The sequence below is a fragment of the Mixophyes fleayi genome, chromosome 12 (genome assembly GCF_038048845.1).
Source record: "Mixophyes fleayi isolate aMixFle1 chromosome 12, aMixFle1.hap1, whole genome shotgun sequence".
NCBI classification, from domain to species: domain Eukaryota; kingdom Metazoa; phylum Chordata; class Amphibia; order Anura; family Limnodynastidae; genus Mixophyes; species Mixophyes fleayi.
The window spans coordinates 72,463,465-72,476,558 of record NC_134413.1 but is presented as its reverse complement, the minus strand read 5'-3'; the positions used below and the strand labels follow the sequence as shown (position 1 = coordinate 72,476,558).

Below are 13,094 nucleotides of genomic sequence, written 5' to 3'. Positions count from 1 at the left end.
AAATTACAGGTAAAATACAGACTTGATATACTAAAGATTGAGATGTTTTGGAGAAAGTATAGCAGGCAAAATAATAAAGATGCTGTAATATTAATGGTGAAAGAAATAACTTCTTTATAACAACCCTTCACTCTCAAATATACAAAAAAAAAATCTGCTTTCAGTATGTTGTTTACATCACATTATGTATTGTTTACAAAATATTCAAATATATATTACAAAGCTCAGCTGTCTGTAGTATGTAACAGCGCACACAAATGTCTGATAACGTCCATTTACAATATCAGGTTATATATTCCACTTGCTGGTCCTCATCATAACAAGTGACAACACAACTATCACTCTTCGCGTTAAATTCATCAGGTGGGATAATAACATGAAGTTCAGGAGTAGAAATAAAATAATTAAACTGTTTTTATTATGTTTCTTGTGTACTCCTTCGTTAATATCGCTTGATGAACGGATACTTTAAAGAAGAAAACACATAACAGTCCGCACCAGACGGTGTCCTTTTACCCTCTGGAGCGCAGCTCTGGGAGAAGTAAGTCACAAGCACTATGTGAACTGTCCGGTAAACAGATGAGCTTTCAGCAGGGTCCTGCAGTTAGAGACCATACATGACAGACAGACAGACATTCTGTGAAGATTTCCAGGGGCAGCATTCAAGAAGGGTCGCAGTCTTGAGAGCAGAGGTAACCTAGGAAAAATAAAGCGTCAACGTGAGCAGAGGGTGGGTACGTACAGATTGTGATAATAGATATAACAGGTGGAAATGGATTGGACAGCTCTAAATACTTTTGCAATGAAAAGATAATTAAAATGGAAAACAAGATGATTTCAGTACCAGAACAGTAATTAATGATGGAGAGTAGGGAGGTTATTCCTGCAGCGACTATTTGAATGGACTGTAGGGGACCAAGATATCATTACAGCAAGATGGAGGTTGCAGCAGTCTGGATGGTATGTAACAAAAATTGCTTTGTAGTACAAGAAAAAATGCATTTGTAGCTGTACAAAAGGACTCACCGTCCACACGTCCAGTGCCCAGTGGGGGCTTATATATACCCAGTAACCCCCACCTGACCCAGGCCCCTTAAGGAAACATGAAGCTGCCCCAACACTAACAAGTAGCCATTCCTGCGGCCAAAAGCAACTTGCTAAACCTATCTTCCAGCACTGTGCACTACAGAGCACTGTGAAGCAGTGACGGCCATTCCTGCAATCACTACCTGGGAACCTTTGTAGCGTCTATACCTAGGTCCCGCAGAGGAACCCAGCATTGTGAGGGGGGGCATTATCGTAAGCACTACCTCGGTACATCTGAACCCCCAGCTCCGAATATTGCACAGTTATCCGCAATGTGCGCCTTCAGTTGCAGACTTTGGAGACCACTCCAGTAATAAGACATATATCCTGCCCTGCTGGGCACTTAATCTAAACTGAAGGCCTAACAGGAGAGAAGAGTATAGAGCAGGAGGAGTGTCTGTGAACTTCTAGGATGTCTTAAATGGCCCTTTCGCCTGGTCCCTACAATATCCTCCAATGGTTCCTGATATCCCCAATTAATGCCTGAGATATACCAAAACTTAAAGTTATGGATAAGTGAGAAGGCTGAAGTATTTTACCTAAAAACAGTACGTAGAAATCTGGATGTATTGTTATTTTTGTGAGATAATTGAGGTGTCTTATGTAGTTTTGTGACAAAAGCAATTATATTAATGGCCTGTAATGATAATATCATCTGACTAGATACAGTATTTAAAAAAAAAACAAAAAAACACAACATCTATGGCAACAATGATCTCTGTATTATTATCTCATTCACTGGTAAGGATCTACTCCTCTTTCAAATAAAAGGCGCCTCTTTCATTTTGAAGTAAGAGAGGTGTCAGGATTGAGGCAGCGGGGCCTGTGAGGTAAAAGCTGGTGGGCAGCAGTGAGACACGATTGTGGGCAGGAGGCCTGTCAGGGAAAAGATCATGTAATACGTGTCATGGGGAATATCAGATAAAAGTTAGCAACTGTTGTCAGGTTATTGTTGTTTGAGGAGGGGCCATGTGGGGAAGAGACTTCTCCTTCACATGCCCCCTCTGCCCACATGCTTTAGTCACACATGTCCCCTCTGCCCTCATGCTTTAGTCACACATGTCCCCCCTCTGCCCAGCACCTTTAGTCACACATGTCCCCTCTCTGCCCAGCACCTTTAGTCACACATGTCCCCTCTCTGCCCAGCACCTTTAGTCACACATGTCCCCTCTCTGCCCAGCACCTTTAGTCACACATGTCCCCTCTCTGCCCAGCACCTTTAGTCACACATGTCCCCTCTCTGCCCAGCACCTTTAGTCACACATGTCCCCTCTCTGCCCAGCACCTTTAGTCACACATGTCCCCTCTCTGCCCAGCACCTTTAGTCACACATGTCCCCTCTCTGCCCAGCACCTTTAGTCACACATGTCCCCTCTCTGCCCAGCACCTTTAGTCACACATGTCCCCTCTCTGCCCAGCACCTTTAGTCACACATGTCCCCTCTGCCCAGCACCTTTAGTCACACATGTCCCCTCTCTGCCCAGCACCTTTAGTCACACATGTCCCCTCTGCCCATCACCTTTAGCCACACATGTCCCCTCTCTGCCCAGCACCTTTAGTCACACATGTCCCCTCTGCCCAGCACCTTTAGTCACACATGTCCCCTCTGCCCAGCACCTTTAGTCACACATGTCCCCTCTCTGCCCAGCACCTTTAGTCACACATGTCCCCTCCCCATCACATCACTACTTCTCCTTCTTACCTTTCCTCCACTACACAGGAACAGGAAGTTATCCAGCAGCAGCTCCTGCACTGTGTACCATGTGACTACAGCAGTCACATGACCTCGTGATGTCACAGAATTATCTGAAAGGGATTTAGCTTCTAACACCTAGTAATGAACGTAGCATATAGCTGACTAGCAGCAATGTTATCACTAGAGTAAAATATTATATTACTGCATTGTCCTTAATGTAGAACAGCGGCGGCCATTTTCCCTTAGTCTCCCAGACACAATACAGCTGATACAGTTATGTACCAGTGACGTTCCAGAGGGGGCGTGGTCCCATACTCTTGCAGGAGCCATTTTACAACCTGGAGAGCAGCTTTAACTCATTCATATATAACAACAACATCCAGGACCTGTACAAGGCTGAGGTAATATCTTCTAACAATATATTATTATTATGCTGAGAGCAGAGATATGAAGGATTATTATACAGAGGAGTCTGTATAGGGAGACATTACAGCTCATATAAAATGCTGTTTATAATGGGAGATTATTATTATATAGAGGAGAGGGATGTTGTAATTACTATATATGCAGAGGGATGTGACAGCTCCCAGCACACACACTGTTTATAATGGGTGATTATTATTATTATTATTATTATTATTATTATTATTATTATTATTATTATTAAGGATAATAATCTATATAGTGATATATAAAGAGTATTAAGACAGTTCCCAGCACACGCACTGTTTATAATGGATGAATATTATAGAAAGGATAATAATCTATATAGTGATATATAACAAGGAATAAAACAGGTCCCATCACACACACTGTGAGCTGTAAAGAAGTAAAAAATTAGTAGGTACAAAGCGTCCCATCCATTGTCCCAATACCGTTTTCAATGTATCATAGTAGAGCGGGTGGGTCCCAATCCTGTTGAGAAAATGGTCTGGTCACTACACTTGCATAATGTGAGTCTGTAAAAGTCTAGGTTGCACGGTCTAATCACGTCGTGCAGGTTCCCTGTTTGTTGGAAAGTCAAGGGTTTCTTAGATTGAGTAAGGAACTGCCCCACCGTTCTAACCCCCGCGTCATTCTAGATAGTGAATAGCTAGGCAGCCTCTCCATTCTAAAAACTAGGGTTCCCAAATAGAGGAAGATGGATAGATAAGTAAGGTTTTAGTTTCAATGTATGTATGATGTGCCACAATTTTCTAGTGGACATAAAATGGTGGTTGTCAAGAACTGTCGCTGATACGTTGTGGTCATGTAGATGTAGGAAAGCAGTCAATTTTAGGCCAGGGAGGAAATTTTGTTCTGGTGAGGTATCCGCATAGGTGTCAGACCCTTGTATCAAATCCCTCCGGTACTGAAGTTGAGCAGCCTGATTATAGAGTTCTATATTGGCCAAATGAAATCCAGCATTAGTCCTCGGTTGTTAAAGTTTCAATAGCCCAATTCTTGATTTTTTTCCCCCCAAATGAAGTTTTGAAATACTCTACAAGTCTAGGGGAGGATTTCATCTTAAGTAAATTTGCTCTACCCATTAAGTAAAGACAAAGATGACCCCAGCCCTCAACCTCGTTACTAGGTTCCCAACAACTTTCGAGATATGATGTTGATAGAAGAGACCAAGGTTCTTAGAAAGTTCTATACCTAGATATGGGATAGTGCTTTACGCCAATTTAATTGCTATGTTTCTAGCCAAGTAGCGTCAGGTAAAGCAAGGATCAGGTATTATTCCAGGGATTTATCAAACGGACAGCTTGATAAATACAACACGGACGCCCCGAAATACAGTATGTAGGTCTCAACCATAGGATCAAGTACTAGGTTGAAGAGTAAGGGTGACATGGGGCAGCCCTAATGTGTACCCCTCGTCATGTGTGCCGCCTCTCCAATCAGGCCATTGATTAGTAGAGAGGTGGTTGGGCAAGAATAGAAAAAGCTTATGGGCCTGAGTCATTAAGGCAGCATACAGAGGGCATCGTGCAGTTGTTCTCAACGGCACGTAAATCATCTCTGCGTACTCCTGGAGTCGGCAAGGAGCGGATCTCAGGATACGTGTGGTGATGACTATGGGCGTAGGGTCACTCTGCTGTACTAGACCAGACACTGCAGGATGCGTACAATACATATGTGGAATATGAAATCTCAAAAGAACCGTAGACCGTCGTAACTGTCATTTGCGTTGGCATACGCAGCGGACTTGCTTTCGTTGACGGCCGAGTGTCCTCGTTCAGGGCATGCGCAGAAGGGAAATGCGTATGATACACACAAATAACAGAGATACGTTCCTTAATGACTCGGGTCCTATCAGAGTAGTGAAATCCTCTCTGAATGCCCCACGTTTGTGTACCTCATACATATAGGGCCAGGATACTGCATCAAATGCCTTATTGGCGTCCAGGCTAAGTAGTATATTCTTGGAAGGATATTGTAAGGACGAGGAGGCCACCGCCGCGATGGCTTATACATATTTCAATCACTGAGTGATGGGAAAATAGACTGTAAACGAGTGGCCATGATTTTAGCCAGCAGCTTAATATCCAAATTAAGTAGTGTGATAGGGACATAGGAGGCCATGGATTGTGGGTCTTTTCCTCAGTTACAATATTAGCGTAGTGAATGCTTTATCAAAATTAGGAATGGATTTTGATTTTTAAATTAGTGCAACCCCAACGGTACTGTGCTAGGTTATGTTTTACTCACTGGAGTTGTACGATTTACTACACTGTTCAAACTGCTGAAATACCAACTCTGATTAAAATGAGTTACAGGTTTTGCTGTATTTTTAGTTGTAAGTTTTACGATTATAGAATGTTTCCACTTTCCTGGACTTTTTAAATGTGCAAAATGGACAAGAAGGGCTAGTTTTACAAATCCAACCCCTGTTCTACCTGTAAGTGTTTCCTATATGGACTGTCTAGTAGAATGTATCTAGCACTTACTTCTCCTATTATCTTCCGTAGGTTGGCCATTCTGAGTCCTCTGTCTACTACAAGAACCCACTTTAAACTTGTCTTTAAAGGTGAACCCACTGAAGGTTTGGGTGATAGGTGAGCCCACTGAGCTGCAGTAGATGTAAATGCTATATACACTCTACTTTCCTGTATATATGAAACAGTTACATATAGGATATTGGTTGTATTTGTAAAATATACTATTATTGTATTGTAGTTAAGTCCTAAAAATTCCAAATACATGGAGCTTCGTTTATCTTTTTATCCAATTCAATTCACAGGATTACACAGTAGTAATAAAGAGATTTGGTGGGCCACCCTCAAGTGTGTCAGGAGTATTGAGCAGGACCCAGAGTCCCATCACGGTTCCTCCACCTCACTCACTGATATATGAGGGAAACAATGACTAGAAGATCCTGGAACTGATCAACAAGATCATTCCGCTGGTGACTGGAGAGGTGACTGCTGGGAATGTGACATAATACAGTAACACCAGGGGATGTGTCTGCTATTGGGATGTATTTTCCTCGTTATATGATCATGCCGCTCTAGCCGGATGGCTTGACCGGTTTGCCTATTCCTCTACACCCACTGACAGTTCTGGAGAAACTCCATTATGTGTGCCCTCCCAAACTACCACTGTTCCTAATGCACCAACCTCACCTACTTACCCTAAGGTCACATTGCAGCAGCTTCTACAGCTGGCCGACCTTTCCCTTTTCAGACATGATATGCAACAAATCCAATAGTGAGTGGCTGAAGCGGAGACTCTAGAAGATGCTACAGCACCTATGAAGGGTCAAATTGATAATTTGGAAGCTCAGATGTTGGCATGTAAGCAGACGCTTTCTTATAGTGAGGGGAGTCTCTGAGTCAATAATACTCGTTTTGTGGGGTTACCTGAATAAGTGGAGGGGCCTGGTACTGAATGTTTCTTGGAGAAATGGTTAATTCAAGCTTTTGGGAAGGATTCCTTTACGGCTCAGTTCGCAGTGGAGCAAGCTCATCGCATCCCTTCTTAGGCGGCTCCACCCGGGGCACCTCCCCGTGCCTTCATAGCCAAAATCTTACATTAGAAAGACTGATACAACTCTGCGACCATTCCCCTCTTATATTGTCTGTAGACTTTGCCATTACCAGGGGGTCAATCTTTCTGGAACCTGAACCCTTTTAGTTACCTTTAATGGGCAAGGGACCTGATCTGGTTGCCTTGTGGGAAGAGTTCTTTGTGGATAATGCAGAAACAGTCCAGCCCCCTCTTGCCTTTGGCAACTGCCTAAGAACTGTACCCCTAAATCTCCGTACTCTCACCGGTACTGAGGGTTGCAGTTACCCCTGGCAATCACCTAAGAACTATTTCCCTAAAATCTCTAGACTCTCACCGGTACTGTGGGTTGTAGTTACCCTTGGCTACTGCCTACGTTCAGTTTCATCATCTTTACCTATCACTGTAAGTTCCGTTCCTTTCCGGACAAGTACCGGTACAGAAATCGTTGTGGATCAGGGGACTTCTCTATCAACTGTTCCTTATTTATTCCAGTGGCAATGAGTGATATATCAGTCTTGACACCATCCACTCGGTGTCTCACTGGACTCGCTCCTGCACTTCCTACTCTACGCCCTCTGTAACTCTATTCCTGGGTTCTCCCCAGCCAGTGGACATCTCACAACCCTCTGTCTGCAGCCAAGTCTGTCCCAACAGTGAACACCGGACTTTCGGAGCAGACTCCGGGTTTTGCTGTACTGACTGGAGGGGTTCCTAACAGTTAGCACTTCTGCCTCACAGCACTGGGGTCATGAGTTTGATTCCCAACCATGACCTTATCTGTGTGGAGTTTGAATGTTCTCCCCGTGTTTGCGTGGGTTTGCGCCGGGTGCTCTGGTTTCCTCCCACACTCCATAAACATACTGGTAGGTTAATTGGCTGCTATTAAGTTGCCCTTAGTCTCTCTTGGTCTGTGTGTGTATGTTAGGGAATTTAGATTGTAAGCTCCAATGGGGCAGGGACTGATGTGAGTGAGTTCTCTGTGCAGCGCTGTGGAATTAGTGGCGTAATATAAAGAAATAGATGATGATGATGATCAGGGGTGCCCATGAGTCCATGGGGACCCATGCCATCTGATATATACTGTATTATTGTCAGTCTTGATATTATTCTGTATGTTTTTGTATACCTGCATAAGTGTTGGAAATTTACTAATCTTTGATGTAATGTGTCACACCCGGTGATTTATATCTATCACGTTTATTCAGAAATAATTATTTTCTTTATGTTCTGTTTTGAAATACCAATAAAAAAACTTGACTAAAAAATGATCATTCTTTTGTGGGCTATTTAGGATGACGTCCTGACTGATATTAAAATAAAAATTATAGAGGGAGAGGAAGAGACGTATGTGAGGGGTGATCAGCAGTGTAAGGAGGAGGAAATCCCTACAGATATCGGCACAGGTGAGTAATAAAATGTATTACAGTAAAGAGTCATATATTTTGTTTATTGAGTCATTACAAGAATTCCAATTATGACTGCATCTATACAATGTGCTTGATAATGCGCTTTTATAATTGTAATGAAGTGTTCGTCAATTGCAAATTGAAATTAAACAGCTGAACAACTCGTTTATAGTTTGAAAATTTTGGGTATTGTAATCTGCAGCTCAATGTCCTTCCTTACATTTATTTTACTTTCAGCAGATGGATGTAAACGCAAGAATATCTTGGGGGAGCAACTGATTTTATCTACAGATTTTAAAATGGAAGATAACAACATTACTCAAGATTCTACAGGAGAGAACCCAATTACCCTAAATATATATCCAATACTTTACAGTGCAGATAAATCATCTGAACTCTTAAATCATGAGGAATGTAATCCTGATAACATAGATATTGTTACACATAGTACAGCTCATACAGATGATACATTATTTCCATGTTCTGTGGGTGGGAAAAGCTGTGCAGTTAAATTATCTCTTCATAAACATCAGAAAAGTCACATAGCTGAGAACCCTTTTACATGTTCTGAGTGTGGGAAATGTTTTGCATATAAATCAAAGCTTGTCGAACATCAGAGAACTCACACAGGTGAGAAACCATTCCAATGTTCTGAGTGTGGGAAATGTTTTGTATATAAATCAAATCTTGTTGAACATCGGAGATCTCACACAGATGAGACACAATTTCCATGTTCTGAGTGTGAGAAATGTTTTGTACAGAAATCAAAACTTATTAGACATCAGAGAACTCACACAGGTGAGAAACCGTTTCCATGTTCTGAATGTGGGAAATGTTTTACACAGAAATCAAAACTTGTTGAACATCAGAGAACTCACACAGGTGAGAAACCATTTCCGTGTTCTGAGTGTGGGAAATGTTTTGCACATAAATCAAAACTTGTTGAACATAAGAGAACTCACACAGGCGAGAAACCATTCCCATGTTCTGAGTGTGGGAAATGTTTTGTATACAAATCAAATCTTGTTGAACATCAGAGAACTCACACAGATGAGAAACCATTTCCATGTTCTGAGTGTGAGAAATATTTTGCCGTAAAATCAAAACTTATTAGACATCAGAGAACTCACACAGGTGAGAAACCATTTCCATGTTCTGAGTGTGGGAAATGTTTTTCACAGAAATCAAAACTTGTCAAACATCAGAGAATTCACACAGGTGAGAGACCATTTCCATGTTCTGAATGTGGGAAATGTTTTGCACAGAAATCAAAACACATTGAACATCAGAGAATTCACACAGGGGAAAAACCGTTTCCGTGTTCTGAGTGTGGGAAGGGTTTTGCACAGAAGTCAAACCTTGTCAAACATCACAGAACTCACACAGGTGAGAAACCATTTCCATGTTCTGAGTGTGGAAAATGTTTTCCATGGAACTCAAAACTTATCAAACATCAGAGAACCCATGCAGGTGAGAAAACATTCCCATGTTCTGAGTTTGGGAAATGTTTCGGATACAAATCAAATCCTTTGAGCATCAGATAACTCACACAGATGACAAACCATATCCATGTTCTGAGTAATGAAAATGGTTTACAAATAAATCAGGTCTTGAATATCACATAGGACAAAAGCAGGACTCTTAATATTGTTAAAACAGTTGATTTTATTAATGTAAATTAAACTAAGCATAATATATTTACATAGTTTATACACAAAATATGATCACTCATGTGTGGAACTATTTTATCTACCAGATATCGTCCACACTGTACACAGTTAAAACAAGATTACCTTGATATATTGGGTACTGAGTAATATATAATTTTGGCAATGGGTTGGAGATATAATGTGGGATCTGAGACACTGTTATAGTATGTTTGTTTATACTCTCTAATTGAAGGTGTGAGTTCATATAATAATCCTGTAATCTGTAATACTTTGCCATTGGGGATTGATTATGAATCTTGAAAAATGTGTCCCACGGTCTAAATGCAATATTGTGATGTCATTTTTGTAGAAAAGCTCTCATTTATATGGTATGCCCATGGCTAAGTGGGTCAAGATGTGTCTACAGGGGTGCAAAGCTTTGCTCCATCTTATGGGGATCTGAAATATAAAAGTTCAGTAGTATTGACTCTTTTCATTTCACCTTTGCAATAAGACTTGTTCAGAGTGATCCGGTTATAGTAAGTCAGACTAGTGCAGGGATTGTTCTACAAGCCTGGTCAGTGATGGGCTCCATTTGTCACAGTGTCTCCCAGCCTCTGGCACTGCACAAGTGAAAATTTTTAATGAGTGATGTGCCAGGGTTAATAATGGTACAGTGAGCCCCCGCAGCCACATAACACTACCCAACCCCCTGTATCATGCAGATTCACTTCCTCTATACAGAAAATAACTAAGCAGAAGATAATCAGCCATCTTGTGCCTGCCTAGTGAAGCCACTGACAGTACACATACCAGAGACAGCTTCTTACATTCTATAAATTCTAATTTCTCTTCCCTGCCATTGGGGGACACTGCGAGACATTGGGTATAGTAGTGGGCTCAGGAGTTCTTGTCACTTTAACTGTTAAATCTTTGGACTCCTCCCCTGCTATGCCCCTCCTCTCCAGAGAGATCCTTCATTTTTTTAAGTGACTTAGAGTTCGGTCACTGGAGTATAGGCTCCTGCCTATACTTTGTCTAGCAGTAGGATCACATGTTTTTATTTTTTATTCTATTCAGGTGCAGCTCGGGATCCCAGGCAAGACCCAGCAGAGTGAGTAGGACTCAGCTCTGCTCACTCTGGATCCCAGCGCAGGTAAGTGAAGCCTAGCGCTCATTTCTACCAGCACCTCTGCCGGCATTTATTCTAAGGGGCCATTAGTTAGGTTTATTGGTCTAAGTGGAAGGTGAAAATATTCAGAAGGGACACAGAACGGTGTTTTAGTGCAACTTGTATGTGTCTAGCAGCGGCAGGGGAGTGAAGCTGTATCAGCCTCTCCCCCCCCCCCCCCTGCCGCGTTCTACTTGCCGCAGGTCCCCGCTCTCCCTATACAGAACGAGCATATTGGGGGACAGAAGCAGCGCTCACCCTCGGGAGAGGTGAGTCGGCTGCAGTAAGGAGCGCGCTGAGCTGGGCATAAAATCTGAATAGCGCACCATTAGACTCTCCTAGGCGGCCATTGGAGGATGGGGCCAGCGAGTTATGTTTTACAGAGGCAGAGCGGGCGGAGCCAGGAAGGGGAGGAGTGTTATCGCAGCTTCCTGGATCTGGTCTTACCGCGCGGTGAACGGCGGGGGTGAAGATAAGGTCACTGCTGAAAGCGTGCAGCTCTTTCTAGATTCCTCTGCCTCTCCTCTGGTGATATCCTTATATGCCCTAATCGCTACAGGCTTGTATGATTAGAGGAGCATTTGGGGAGTGTATATATGTGGTTATATGGTCTTGTGAGTTATTTCATGTAAAAGGAATTTTCACAGACAGTACTATAACGGTCTTTTGTATTATTTGGAGTGGTGCTCTTTCAGAGACTTCCTAGCACAGGACTCTCCTATTTTGTCGTCTTAAATTGTCTGTATTTCTTTTAATAATTATTTTAAGAAGCAGAACAATGGCGGAGAAGGGGACAGCTAAAGGCAAGGGTACTTCTGAGCCTGCTGCAGTATATTATGCCTGTTCAAAATGTAACACAAAACTTTCTGTTGGCCACACAGACCGAAACGCCCTTTGCGCAGCTTGTACTGCGGACGCTCAGAGGTGAAACAACCCAGCCCAGGAGGGATCCTCTGCAATGGTGGAACCGCCCTGGATTAGGTCTTTTTCTTCGGCTATGGAGAAAATGACGGCTGTGATGCTGCGGGCAATAGAGGTACGTGACAACACTGCCCCACTTACACTTGCAGGCAGCCAGTCTGACGAGAATGCCACATCACAGGCAGGGTCTACCCACGGGGAAGATAGGCTAGTATCTATTTCCCAGAGGGGTAAGAGAGCCATTACTGATGCAGATCTGGAAATAGATCAGCTTTCTGATCGCTCCTCAGCCGAAGAAGGTGAGGTAGATATCGACCCAGAAGGGGAGGCTATCTATGATTCTGACTCTGGCTCCACGAGCGTGGACAGTCTTATTTGGGGAATCAGACATGCCTTAGGGTTAACTGATCCGGAGCCCGTAGCGCCTAAGGATATATCCTTATTTAAAAGACCTAAGGCACAGTTAGCAATTTTCCCGCATTCTCCAGAAATGTTGGAGATTATTTCTGAAGCTTGGCACAAGCCAAATAAGCAGTTTATGATGCCGGGAAAGTAAGTCTCTTTATCCTCTGCCTCCTGAGGACACAGTAAAATAGGAGACTTTGCCTAGGGTGGACACACCGGTAGCCCGGTTAGCTTCATCTTCAGCTATCCTGGTCCAAGAGCGGATAACCCTTAAGGATTACACTGATAAGAAGTGTGATCTGGCTCTTCGCTCAGCTTATACCGCTGTGGGAAGTTTGTTTAGGCCTAATATGGCTATAGCATGGGCCAACAAGGCTGTACAGTTATGGATGGAGGCTTTGATTAAGGGCCTTAGAGATAACACTCCGCGTACAGAGCTAGTAGATCTAGCACAACATGTACTAGAAACTTCGGAGTACGTAGGGAACGCTGCCATGGATGCAGTTTCGGTAAATGCCAAGGGCTCGGCTCTTACTGTAGCAGCTCGTCGTCTATGGTTATGGACGTGGTCGGTGGACGCAGACTCTAAGAAAGCTTTAGAGAATTTACCCTTTGATGGACGAACTCTATTCCGGGCAGAGCTCGAAAGGGTTATTCAGGAGACCACAGGAGGTAAGAGTACTGCTCTACCCACGGTTTCAAACAATCCCCGTCAGAGTGATTTCGTTCCTTTCGGAGCTTTTCCCGAGGGGGTGCCTTTAATAGAG

The 13,094-nt window shown here is 43.0% G+C and overlaps 1 protein-coding gene across 1 annotated transcript in view; it reads left to right on the top strand.

Moving 5' to 3' along the window:
* LOC142108366 (uncharacterized) overlaps positions 1-9,725 on the top strand; it is a 338,760-nt gene extending 329,035 nt beyond the window's left edge. The window contains exon 4 of the mRNA XM_075191992.1: positions 8,728-9,725. Within this exon, the coding sequence (XP_075048093.1) occupies positions 8,728-9,725 (998 nt within the window). The remainder of the gene's footprint in view (positions 1-8,727) is intronic.
* Positions 9,726-13,094: the final 3,369 nt, after the last annotated feature.